The sequence below is a fragment of the Rhinatrema bivittatum genome, chromosome 5 (assembly GCF_901001135.1).
Source record: "Rhinatrema bivittatum chromosome 5, aRhiBiv1.1, whole genome shotgun sequence".
Lineage (NCBI taxonomy): Eukaryota > Metazoa > Chordata > Amphibia > Gymnophiona > Rhinatrematidae > Rhinatrema > Rhinatrema bivittatum.
This window is the reverse complement of record NC_042619.1, coordinates 385,400,726-385,414,837: the sequence shown is the minus strand read 5'-3', so window position 1 is coordinate 385,414,837 and position 14,112 is coordinate 385,400,726. Positions and strand designations below refer to the sequence as shown.

At 43.7% G+C, this 14,112-nt stretch overlaps 1 protein-coding gene across 1 annotated transcript in view; it reads right to left on the bottom strand.

Annotated features, from left to right (window-relative positions):
- LOC115092484 (unconventional myosin-XVI-like) overlaps window positions 1-11,117 on the bottom strand; it is a 334,559-nt gene extending 323,442 nt beyond the window's left edge. The window contains exon 1 of the mRNA XM_029603324.1: window positions 10,606-11,117. Within this exon, the coding sequence (XP_029459184.1) occupies window positions 10,606-10,633 (28 nt within the window). The 5' untranslated portion in view covers window positions 10,634-11,117. The remainder of the gene's footprint in view (window positions 1-10,605) is intronic.
- Window positions 11,118-14,112: the final 2,995 nt, after the last annotated feature.

Sequence of the window (14,112 nt, the reverse complement as noted above, 5' to 3'; positions counted from 1 at the left end):
TCTGGCCGTGGCTTTTTACATTAAAACAGTTAAACTTGGCTTATTTACAGTAAACAAATAAAAACTAAAAAACAGATAAACAGATAACATGTAAAAATTGAATAACAGTTAAGTAAACAGTTAAATAGACAGATCAAAGTAACTGGCTCCGATCCATATGAGCAGGGAACAGATGGGCCATGAGACCCCAACTGTACAGGTGATAGTTACAGTAGAGAGTCTTGAAGAGCATATGATGGTGATTGCCTTAATAGAATTAATATTGTGGCTGGATATTGTCTTGAGCTGAATAGTTTGTCAGCGGATTGATTTAGGGCTATGAGCAATGGGTAGGGTGGGAGCAGAGAGAAAAGGAAGGAGGTCGGGAAGCCTGGTTACATTAAGAGTCAGGGAACGCCTGTCTAAATATCCAAGTTTTTAGTTGTTTTTTTAAACTCCGGTAGGCTGGGTTCAAGGCGTAGGACTGGTGGAAGTGAGATGCATCACATCTCTAATATATATTAGAGATGTGATGCGGCTGAACCTTTTGATTTGGCCATAGTTAATTGGCCAGTTGCAGGAAATTTCGTTTTCCTGTGTTTCAGACCGATTTTTTCCGGCTGCCCTGAAACGAGAAACCCAAAGCCACCCCAACCCTTCAAATTTAATTACAACCCCTCACACCCTTCCAACCCCCCCAAAACTTGCAGAAAGTCCTTGGTGGTCCAGCAGGGTCCCAGGAGCGATCTCCCACTCTCAGGCAGTCGGCTGCTAGTAAGCAAAATGGTGCTGATGGCCCTTTGCCCTTACCATGTGACAGGGGCCATCAGTACCACTAGTTGGCCCCTGTCCCATGGTAGGAGCAATGGATGGCCCACCCCATTTTTTTAAGATGGCTCCAGCCGTCCTTTGCTCCTACCATGTGACAGGGGCCGACCAATGGCCCTTGGCCCATCCAGCTCAGGGCTAGTCAGCTTGTGCAGCTGTATGTATGTACCTAGAAATTATGCATAGTTGTGTGTTTGAAGCTCTAGCTAGTATCTGTTCCACTGCTTAAGCTATCTGTGGGCACCCTTAAAGCACGAAGGCTGAGGACTTCTTGGGGTGAGCAGCATGCAGAAAGGGCAGAGTAATCCACTATCAGGTGGCTTAGGGTTAGAGATCCTTGCTGCTCCAGATGACCATCCTGCCTTCCCAGGGAAGAGTAGCTCTCCTATAGGCTGTGTCTCATGTGGTGTTTGTCACTAACAGTATGTGATGAGTAAGGCAAGTATGCTGATAGTATCTCTATCCTCAGCTAGGTGTCTAGTCTCATGCCTAGAAAAAAAAAAAAGTGGTCAGCTGCAGGCCACAGGAGTCTCATGCCTAGGTACCACATTCTCCCTAATAATATTTTTCAGCTTTTGAATATGATGTTAGATATACGTCATCCATCATAAACCAGCCACAGTGTTGAATGTAGAGGCCTACTGCTCTCAAAAGTCTCATGTGTTGGCCATTATGACTTATGCACTTTCTGGGTTGGTCTCTTGCAAGACACCCATTTAGTGCCACCCGAGGCCTTGGGGCCCATGTCAGTACCTCAGCCAAAGTACATCTCATATATGCGTCTGACAAATATCATTTATGCATGTCTGTGTAAATAATGTTATGTGGCAAGTAAGGACTCCAACTCCCTCATTAGCAGTTAGGGACCAGGCTGCCACAGACGTTAAAGCTGTTTGAGAACAAACAGTCCAGGAATATGTGCATTGGCCATGAGTAGGTGCACAAAGTGCTGCTGTTAGTCACTATCCAACAGATATGTTGGTCAATGTGTGTCTGGGTAAGTGATGAGTGGTGTCAGTCTCTGTCAATATCTGTCTGGGGGGGGGGGGGGGGGGGTGACGTTGGACTGGTAGTTCCCTCCCTTACCTCACCAATGCATACCCCTGCGCAGGCAGTGCATGTGCTTTCATTTGTTACACCCTTGCCTTGGAGAGCAGTGATTCAGTGCTTCCACTCTTGGCAAGGGCTGCCTCAGAGATATGAGCAGTACAATGACATTCCCCCTAGGCCTCTCACTGTTGATATCTTGCATTGAGAGGGGGTGGGGTGGAGCGTGGCCATTGCCAGTGTCAGACCATCGATACGAGGCCTCGCATTTTGGGATGAGCTGATATCTGCCTGTAATATACACCTAGCTCCTGGAGTTTTTCTAACAGTCCAGTAAATTGGGGGATGTGCATGATTCCCCTAGGTTCAACTACCAGGGAGGCCTAGCAGTGTCTGGAGGTGGGGGGGGGGGGGGGGGGGGGGGGGGTATGGGTGTAAAGCTGTCCAGTGAATGTGTGGATACAGAGATGGCAGGAACGAGGAGAGAGAGAGAGAGAGAGAACCCCTCTTGGCTTTAATGTTGGGTTTATACAGAGAAATGGGTTGGGGAAGGGCATTGTGCCAGCATGTTGCTGATGTTGGGGGGGGGGGGGGGCAGGATCCTAAGACCTGCCAGCACTCCAATTTTAGGTTCCCCTTTTTCAGGACAGTGGCTTCCTTAGCCTCCTCTCTGTACATCTAATCATGCACACAGTCTACGTCGAGACTGACACAACAGGGCACACCACTTCACACGTACTCTGCCATATGTATATGCTGGCAGGGTAGGCCTACCTGAATTCAAGCATATGTAACTCCATTTGTTTGTGTGTATATTAAAAAATGGCTGGCAACTATTTGTTGTAGAATCTAAAGTACAGGTTTGGCTTAAACATTTTGGCATTTAATTTGTACAATAACAAACCTTTGCATTATGCTTAGTTGTAGGCTGCTGGAAGAGGGCACCACCTGCTGTGTGACTATGGAAGAGGAGCGAGGGTGTGGTGTTGTGCACAGGCCAAGAGCAGACTGTGTAGAGGGTGGCGGCTGCTACTGTGGCTTGGGACCAGGCAGACTTTCAGAGAATGACTAATATGCCTGTACTGCCTGGCCTGCCTTGAGGATCTCTCTAACACCTGTTTGCTAAAGATGAGCTTGAGGCAAAGAGAAGACCCATTGTTTAGTCAGAGGTGATGTATCTTCACAATGGAAGAGCCCAGTGGTTTGTTCTATCTGCACTATGACCAGAAAATAGCTAGACAACCTATTGGCTTGTCTGGCTTTCCGTCTAGCAGATAGTCATTGAGGATGATAGTTTTCTTTGTGAGCGACTGTACATTGAAGAGGGTTAGTGAGAATAGAGTTAGTCCCAGGATTTGAGTGAGGAGGGCGGTCATGATGGGGATGAGTGTACTGGTTGAGTGGAACTGTGGTTGTAAGAGAGGTTATGGTGATATAAGATGGGGATTGGGTATGCTTGCATCATTTCCTCGTGTTGTGGCGCTTGTGTGCGACGGGTAAGGTGGTTTCAGTGCTCCGACGTGGAGGCTGCGGTTGAAAGGGCAGCTTAGATAGTTTGGGGAGAGATAGTGAGGCTGATCTGGATGTTGCAGCGAGGGTTCACGTCACCAGAGACGGCAGGTAACTAGGGATCAGCTGATAACTTGTGCCTCTACTTATGTAAGTGGGTTGCAGCTTATCTATTTCTGTAGTCTAAGGCTGTGGACTAGATGAAAATAGCACTGGCTGTGAAATTGCAAAGCAGTTGTCTCAGGAGGTTGCCGTCAGCACCGGAATGCACGAAGGGGCGCAAAGGGGCAGGCCCCTTTATCGCGCTTCTTAGGCGCACGACGCATGGCGCAGTCGTCAGCCCTTTAAAGGGCTCCGGGTCGTGCCTTCTGACATCGGGGAAGGTGGTTGGGCTTACCGCTGTTCGGAGGGGCGTGGGCTGAGGGCCTGGAGTAAGGCCTGTAGGAATCCTCTGCCCCCAATGGGTCAGCGCCGATCGTGCGAGGCTGGCCCGCCGTGAAAGTGCTGCCAGGCCTACGTGAACACTATATAGAGACATGGTTGTTTTACACTCATTCAGAAAATGGTAGGGCAGCCTCATGTATTTGTTCTCTTTACTTGGAGTACACTGAACTGCAGCATTGTCAAAATGAAGGCTAACTAGGCATAACTGGTTTCTTTACACATGGACCCAAACAGAGGAAGCCAGAGTGAAAAAGATTCTCTAAATCTGTTGCAAACACTCTGCTCAGCTTTCTTACATGGAAGGGGAAGGGATAGAGATAGTTGAGTGCTAAAGGCAAAGTGGTATTTATTGTATGAGGCTTTGGTGAAGCTGGCTGCCACTCAGCATGGTGTCCTGGGCATCTGTGGCAGGGGGACCCTGGGATAGGTCCTGAAGTATATTTATTGGTAGACCATGGTGCAGGGTGAGATTATGGAATACACAACAGAGCAGCACTATATCTGCTACTCTGGGTGGCACATACATTAAAGCTCCCCCCCCCCCCATTTTGTCCAAACAGTGAAATCTACTTTTCAGAACTCCAAAGGTGCGTTGAAACATGAGGCCTTGTTGCACCTCCTCTCTGCCAGCATGTTGGGAATTGCAACAGGGGGTGAGAAGCCAGGTCTGGCAACCATATCCCAAATCTTCTGTGCAAAACCACAGAATGGCTGCATCATTTAGCCCACGGTGACTTGCAGATATCCGTGGCAGTTCCCAGCATGTAATAACACAGTCTAAGGTTGCCTCTATGCTAGCATGGCCCTTCAAATACTATTTCCCTACATGAAGTGCATGGCACTTTGTGTTCACACTCTATGAACAGGTTAGGACTTGCTTATTCTATGTCAGCTCTTCCAGAATGGCTAACTGCATGTGCTGTCCCTAAAAACTGTGTGCCTGGTCACTGATAAAAAAAAAGCAAAAGATACCACTTTCTAGTCCTCAAATTCTGGAGCTGTACATCACAGCTGCCAGATGTCCTAGTCAATAAACTTCAACCTTGTGGTATGATAGTGCAAGTCCCTGGTAGGGATGTGCAATCGTTTTTGCCAAATTGGAAAATTTCAAAGAAATAGTCCAATTCGGCATGGTTTGGAGGACCCAAATCCAGAGCAGATTTTCCCTGAATTTCGGGGAAAATGCATTGTTTGGGTTAGTGGGGGGTACATTTATTAAAGAAAAAAAAAGCCAATCCCATCCCAACCCGTCAAATTTAGTTTATTATAACACCCCAACCCTCCCGACAAAAAAATAAAAAACTTGCCTAAAGTCCCTGGTAGTCCAGCAGGGGTCCCGGAGTGATCTCCCGCTCTCGGCTGCCAGTAAACAAAATGGCGCTATGGCCCTTACCATGTGACAGGGGGTGCTGGTGCCATTCGTCGGGCCCCTGTCACATGGAAGGAGCAATGGATGACCCGCGCCATTTTCTAAGATGAAGCTGGCCGTCCATTGCTCCTACCATGTGACAGGGGCCAACCACAGGAGATCACTCCCAGGACCCCCATGGACTTTAGGAAAGTTGTTTGTTTTTTTTTTGGGGGGGGGGGGGTTCGGCAAAAAATTTCCTATGAAAACCAGTTATAAAAAAAAAAATAAATGATTCGCATCCCTAGTCCCTGGCTGCTCACTATATGACCTCCCCAGATACTCATTGGTCTGAGCTGACACACTGAAGTTGGTAGTCTAAATCATGGGCATGCTGCAGGTTTGGATTTAACTGTGTTATGGTCAAGACAAACTGTGGCTGACATCCTGGCTGACCAATGACTAACCAGCCACACATGATCTGGCAGTAACAGCAGTGTGGATGCTAAACCAATCTGAGTAACCCATTTCTACTGCTGGAAATGTGAGGCTGGGAAAGGATAAATTTATTGAGTGAAGCCTTAGAAAGTGTGTAGTGGCTGCCCACTCAAAGCTTTGTGGCAAGTGCATTGTGTGGGAAAACATTAGCAGGCCTCTCCAGCATGGGGAGAGAAAGCCAGGCCCTGGCGCTCTGGCATGTATACCTAACAGTACTAGGCATTTATCTTTTAAACAATGCTGTATTTTCCCACACACCCCCCCCCCCCCCCCCCCCACCATGTCCTAGCTGGGTGATAGAAACAGATCCAGAGAGTAAATAGTGGAAAAAGTCTTACCTCTGAGCCAGTCATCACCTTAGAGACCATCCTCAAATTCTAAGTACAAAAGAATCGTACACAGCTCCAGGGTGCCTGGCCATTATGTTGAGGATGAACAGTCATGCTTCACAGATCATTTGCAAGTTGAAGGAGTGGAAGAGCTTCACTGTTGTGGAAGATCTCCTCCCTATTATGTGGTGGGAGGAAGGCTATGTGAGTGCAGTCAATAGCTCCCACTACATTGAGAAAGTGTGCAATGGCATAAAAACCTCTTGATATCCATCAAGTCCTGCCTGTCCCAATGGAATGCTATGTAGTGCTCAATGCTGTCAGATACTGCCTCTATGACCTGGCCCAGACAGTGTGAAAAAGTGCTCTGGGCCATTCCCCCGATGACTCCTACTGTAGTTTGGAAAGATTCAAATGCCAGGAAATGCAGGGTGACCAATAGTTTGTTGAGGTCAGGTATAGCGCGAGTCCATTTCGTGATCAGATTCCCTCTGATTTCATCATATAATTCCAGGATGGCCCAAGAATTGAGGAGATACCTTCTTAACACATTCTTCTGGCATGCCCAGCAAAGATGTTTGAGGAAAGATGTGCTCACTACCTCCTCTGCCATGGCTGCCTGCTTAGCAATTGCTGTCGTGGGCCCTGATGTTCTTCCTGCAGGGCCAGTGGCTCATCCTCTGGTGTAGGGACTTCCCTAGGAAGGGTGGGAGCTTCCTTTGCCTGTTCTGGTGGTAGTAGTTCTTGTTGGCTGTGGCTATCCTCCTCAAGCATCCAGTATCCCTTCACAAGAACACTTGCCACAAGCATAAGGGGTCTAGGAAGGCAGGCCAAATATGAATGGGTGTTTTTAATGGCCCAGGAGGGAATGGTTGATATTTTTTCTATTATGCCTCATTTTATTGTGTGTGATAATAGCCATGAACTGCACTAATGGCCACATTCTTGTGCTAAAAATTTCGTTGTTTACCAGTACAATCCAGGATCTACTATAAAACATTAACGATAATCTTCATCATTCATTTCAATGAGACCGGCTTGTTAGGAGTGTGACACTACAACCATAGAATCCACAAACACTAAGATCTCAAAATAAAGTACTTGACTATTTCCACAATACAAAGCCCACATCTGAAGCAAATAAGAGATGTGTTTTCCATAGTGTACCCAAAACTCTGGAATTCTCTGCCTGAGACGTTATGTATTTTATCAGATAGAAAAAAAAATTTAAAGGAGAGCTTAAAATTTGGTTATTCAAAAATGCATATAAATTGACTTAGAATATACAGAGCCACAAAGTCAAGAAAAACATAAGGTAATTGAATCATGAAGAACAACTCAGGAAAAAGTAATATTCCCAAAAACAACCCACTAAGACGAGAAAACTATCATTTTCATTTATTTTAAATACTCTTTGTCTTAAGTACCAGATATATTAATATGTCCTAGAAATCTCTGTGAACAACACCTTTAACAAATCATTGTCATTGTGTTGAGCTATAACTATGAATGTCACTTTGTACACCGTTGTGATCTATACATGGGACGACTGTATATAAAGGGCTAGATTTTAAAAGCCCTGCGCCGGCGCGCTTATTTTGCATAGGCCGCCGGCACGAGCAAAGCCCCGGGACACGCGTAAGTCCCGGGGCGGTCCGGGAGGGCTGTCCCGAGTCCCCCAGCTGGGGGATGCCGAGGCGGTGCACGCAAGTTATGCCTGCAACAAAGGTAGGGGGGGAGGATGCGGAAGGAAAGTTCCCTCAGAGGCCACTCTGATTTCGGAGCAGCCTTGGAGGGAATGGATGCAGGCTGCCGATTTTGCGCAGCCTTGCGCGCGCCGACCCCGGATTTTATAAGATACGAGCAGCTACACTCGTATCTTATAAAATCCGGCGTACTTATGTAAGATCTACCTCAAGCATGTCCAACTAAATAAAACATTTCCAGCTTAAGTAGCACCACCCCATTTTGCCCATTGACCACCCACAAGTTATCCAGCTAAAAAGAAACAGGGTCATTCATTAGAACGTGATGGGCCATTATCACATGCGTTAGGGCATTATCACACAATAACGCCCTAACACGTGATAATGACCACATCACAGCGATATAATTTAAATGAGGGAAAGGGGAGGGGGGTTAGGATGAGATTAGAAAAATTGATTCTAGTACTGCTGGAAATAACACCACCTCTCTCGTTGGTGGCATGGGGGTGATAGTGTGCGCTGCAGCCACAACCGCAGCAGGCTAAAATGCACAGCCGCGATGCAGTCTGGTGAACTCTATCACCCCCATCCTTTTTTTTTTTTTCACGTCTCATTCCGGGGTTAGCTGAATAACTGACTTAGCCATCCAAGTAACAGCCACTGAACATAGCCGGATATTCAGCAACCACTACTTAGCCGGATAAATCCTACTTATCTGGCTAATTTCTGAATATAGACTTCCGCATTTGCAAATGGTATGCACTATTATAATAAAATGGGGAAAAAAGGAATAAACTGAACACGATGTTGAATGTGCACATCCCTACCAACCAGGTATAACAATAATCACTATGTTGATAGAATATTCATTTCAGTATTGGCAGTCTTCCTAATGCTTATTATATACAGCAAAAATAGTAGCATACTGAACTTGTTTTTGGTCCTTATGTTCTGGTCAATGCCCTTAATGAAATTCAAATAGTAAGAACTTTTTTTTTTTTAAAGACATTTACCAACTTAAATGTTTCTACCCATGTAAAAAGGCCTGATTGAAAAGTACCCTTCTCAAATACAGCTAAAAAAAGCATGTGCACATTTATAACTGTGGGTTTTTCTGTGGGTATGGTTACTGTGGGTATGGTTACTGTAAATCAGGTGTGTAAAATAAGGTGTGATTTCCATACATTGAATATTCAAAGTTGGCAAACTGTTTTAGTGCATATACTTTGCAGCTACTAACTTCCGACAGAATCAACGTGTTCTTTCCATTTGGAAATTAAAAAAAAAAAAAAAAAAAAAAAGCACTGCATAGTTTTCAACTCTACTGGTTATTTGAAAATTGCCACTTAAATGTAATATTTTGTTGTAGTTTGTATACAATCATCCAATAGCCACCTTCCTAGAAATGAGTTTCCTAAACTATGCCAGGATAAAAGCTATTAAAAATAGCAGGAAATATTGATGCCAGTGATTTCATACCCACTACAATTACAGTTCATCATTAGAAAATAAGACAAAGATGAGTAATCATTCCTTCCTTGATGCAGAAATCTGCATATGATTTTGACTACTAGCCAATGGCAGAGAAGCTTTCAAAGTGCTCAATGTCAACCAATGTCAGGGCAGCTTTTAAAATGCTTAACATCATCATGTGCTCTTAGATTACAACCGAGATTCACTGAATTAGCATGTTTTCCATACAGGAAATAAAAGGGATCCTAAGGGTCTGATTTTGTAAGTTTATTTTCCCATTCCTGGTTTAGAGGGGGGAAAGAAACAATGAATCTGGCCCTATATGCCAAGGGTAGCAAGGGTGCACAAAGAGTGTGAACACGAAGATGATGTGCTATTATCTCTGGCTGACATTTGAATGAAACTGGATACATATATTAAAAGTTATTAGAGAAGGAGATACCAAGAAGATAGGGCTGGAAGACAGAAACATATGTTTTTATATGACCAGTTTCCTTGCAGGAAATTAAGCTGAAAGTATCTAGAAAAACACCAAGATATTTACCAGTTATTAAGACCAAACATGAATGACTGAACTTCTAGAGGTCAGACATGCCACTGTTCTGCAAATGTCATAGCACAGGAAAAGCCCTCAACTGTGCAAATCATTTCTGTTTAACTGGAACCAATACGATAATTAAAATCTCCCCAGGCAAGTACTGTGCTGAGACAAGTGCCTGCCATATACCCTTCTCCTGCCTAATCTGAAACCCTCATTGCTATGCAACAGTACACAAATAATAATTGCATTGCAATAAAGACATCCTGAAGGTAAAGCTGGCATGAATGTCCTCTGTTATGGAGAAATCTTGTGTGCATAAATCCTTATCGGGGTTCTTAAAAAAAAAAAAAAAAAAAAAAAAAGTGTTGAAGGCTAAAAGTTTATTTTTAAAGACTGTTAGAAGGAATGCTAAGCATTGCAGTTCAGAACTGGGGGATCTGGAAGACATAGCTACAGTGCAGCCTAACAGGAGCACTGAATGAAGGATTCCAAAATAAATCAGAGACACACTTGTTGCCCTGCTCCTTCCAGGCTATTAATCTCACATGATAATGTAAGCACTTTTTAACCACTACCTATTTAGTATCAACACCCTCTAGCTTTTTTTTTTTTTGTAAAGAATGCATGCATTAAGCTATTATAGAAAATATATAGAGTGCCTTAGAATTAAACCATTTTCATAGAGGACAGCAGAAATGAAAGATTTACAATATGCAGTAAGCGCTTTAGTCTGTACCACACATCAATATGCAGTCTAGCAACTGCCTGTCGTTACTCTGAACTTAGCATCTCTTACACCTCTCCTCTTGCCGTGCCTACCTTGATTCTAGAAACAAAACACATGGACATATTAAATAAAAAAAAATCAAGACAATATGATCAAAACAGTAATCTCTTACTTACAACATTTGATAAAATGGTAATGTGACATTCTTTTATCTCAGACTACAGTCTTGCCACAGGTGCCAGCTTGCTCCTCTCTTCCCTCTGCTGTACCCAGGAAATGCATTATTTAGCGTCCTTGGTTTGCTATCCAGTTTTCCTCCGAATGCATTATTTAAATGGAGCTTCTATTCAAATCCTTGCAGGGCTTTTTTTCGACTCATCGCCGTCCGGCTGCTAGAGTTAAGATAAGCCTCTGTGTGTGTATCTTGATCCACGGCCACTGCACATAATATTGGAGCATTCTTGACTGGCACACGGCTCTCAATCCCCTATGCCCGGGAATAGTAGAATTTAATTGGTGTGCAGCCACATTCTTCCAGCGCTGAGGTGTGCTGCTGCACTGCGGCTCTCGCAGTCCTGCCAGTTAATGGATTTTCAACAAGCTTTCAAATGGCAGCAAAGTCAGCTTGATGAGGAGGCTTCAGCCAAGTAGCAGAACGAGGGGGATCTTAAATCTTTTACCGGGCACTTGTCTGCGTGACCCAAATGTGAGCAGGTTCTCAGCTACTATTAAAATAGATTATTTTTAGTTCCCACCAGTTGCTGCGTGAATAGGATACAGATATCCATGGCTAAAAATAGCCACATTGCCATTTGATTTTATACTATCTATTTGGAAACTCGGATTAAAGCTTAGCATCTTAACACATGTACCTACATAAACTATGTAAGAAAGCTATTTACAAGTCCATATTTGATAAATTATGGGGAGAGAAGGGTTCTCACTGTAAGATGTAAGGAATCAAGCTAGTATTTATGATGAATGTTTCTGATCAAATACTTTTTGTTCCTAACTCTAATTTTAATAGTTTCTAGGGTATTGAATATTTGACAGACTGGAAATTTTATTTGTGCATTATTTAAAAGGAGATCATTGCAAACAAGTAATATAAAAAATAAGATGCCAAAACTATATTTTCAAGCATAAAAAAAACTCAAATGTAAGTAATACCATATGTAATCCTAGCCATATATTCCTCAGAGGTGCTTTCCCATAGTAAACCCACTGAAATATAAAATAGTTTAATCGACATTGTATAAATTAGTTTTCTGTTTAGCATAAGACATTTTCACAGTATGTACTACACATGACTGACCAGTCACTCAAAATTTGTATTACTCCAAGTTAACCAAAAAAGGATCCCTCTACATGAATGCACTCATGCATCTATTTTCCAAACAGGCAGAGGAAGCATTTAGCACAATTAAGAATTTTTGTATGTGAATAGTGAAAAAAGAAAAAAAAAATATTGACATATTTGGTAAAACAAAATATTTGCATGACCCTCCCCCTCCAAAAAATAAAATTGAAGCACGCAAAAAAGAGAAAGCCACCAAAAATTCTCCATTTATATCTTCCACTCTGCCCACGGATATGCCTACTAAGACCCATTCACCTAAATATATTGTATGCACTCTTGTTCACCTCTAAAAGCCCTCAGATCTGATCCTGTCGGAAAAAGAGTTCAACTTCAGTTGGAAATAGGATTAGAGGATCCTAGACAACATGGGTTCACAAAAAGGAGATCTTGTCCAAAATGACTGATTTCTTTGAAGAGTTGATAAGCAAAATTGTTTAGGATAGAGCAATGGCTATGACCTAGCTGGACTTTAGCAACAGGTGATGGTTAAATCATTATTTGATACATTAGGAATCAATCCTACAGGGAGTAAAGGGAAAAAAGTGTGTGTTTGCAGTTAACACAAAAATCCGTAACAGGATAAGTGGAATAAAATGAACGGGGTCTAAATGAACATTTAGAAGCATGAAGAGGGATTTGGAAATTTGCATCTGTGCAAAAAAAATTGAACAAACATTTTCATGATAATTTTCAAAGGGATTCACCCTTCTCCTACCTCTGTAGGAAGAAGTGTGTGTGTGTGTGCTGTTGTCTGTGTGCATATTTTTTACCCATGGGGAATGAGGTGAGGCTTGGGATGGGATTAGGGTTGGCCCCTGAAAATAGGTATGTTGATTTCATTTCTAATTGCCTATGGAGTTCACTTTACCATGCAAAATTTGTGCCTACAACATAGATGGTTTGGGGTAAAGAAAAACAAAAAACAAAAACTTGCAGCACCTGTGGCTGAAGGATTTTCAAAGGGAAATTCCATTGGGGTTAGTAGTTTAATTTTGAACATTGGTTTGTAGACCCACTAACACTGTGCCTGCAAGCACCAGGGAAGGCAAAAAATTGGCCTTCTACCATGCAAAATTCCATTAGCCACTTTGAAAATTGTCCTCTAAGGCATTTACCCGAACAGATCTTTATCTTGATAAAAGGGAACAGACTCAGAATTACGCTTCGCAAATACAGCTAAAAGGGTGGGTCCAGAGTGGGTTTACTATTAGCCACATTAAAAAGACATGTACATAAAATCGGCATACTTAAGTTGTAGCAGGAAAACAGCGGGGTAGATTTTTAAAGGTATGCATGGGCGTAGATTTGTTCGCGCAACCCGGCGCAAACAAATCTACGCCCGATTTTATAACATGCGCATGCTGCCGCGCGCATGTTAAAATCCAGGGTCGGCGCGCAGGGGGATGCACAATTGTGGAACCTGCACACGCCGGGCCGCGCAACCTGCCTCTGTTCCCTCCGAGGTCGCTCCAAAATCGGAGTGGCCTCGGAGGGAACTTTTTTCCTGGCCCCCCCCCCCCCCCACCTTCCCCTCCCTAACCCACCCCCCAGCCCTAACTAAATCCCCCCCGTACCTTTTGTTAGGAAAGTTACACCTGCCCGAGGCAGGCGTAACTTGCGCGTGCCAGCAGTCCTAGACCCGGGGGCTGGTTCGGAGACCTTGGCCACGCCCCTGGAACGCTCCTGCTGCGCCACCCGACACGCCCCCCCAGGCAAAGCCCCGGGGCTTTGCGTGCGCCAGCGGCCTATGCAACAAAGGCATGCAAGTCCCCTGCACCACCTCTCCCAGCCTGTGTAAAGGGAACAGTGCAAAGTATGCAGGCAGTTTTAATTCATGTCCTTTAAATTTGCTAATTTTCAAAGAGAAAACAATGCAGGCAGCTTATGTGCTGTTAAAAGTGCCTGCAATGGAATGAATTTTCAAAGGGGTTCTGTGCACAAAAATATTATACAAGCAGAAGCAGCATGTACACACGTATATTCTATTTCAAACACATCACCACGAGTACATGTGCATATGTTACTGGGGGGGAGGGGAGGTGACTAGGGGCATTTTAGTACATGGTTAATATGTTGCAGTTCTTATTTTGTAAGATATACGTATATATATATGTTATTGAAATTTGTACACTTTACACCTACTGACTCACACAAGTGAAATTTGACTCGTTTGCAGTTTTTGGGTGGGAAGTTTGAACAGGTTGAGGTTCAGGATGATTTCTAGAGAATCTAGCAGTGGTGTACCTAAAGTACTTGGTACCCAGGGCGGATACTACCTTTGGCCTGCCCCCTCATAAATTTTAAAATTTCCTAAACATTGATA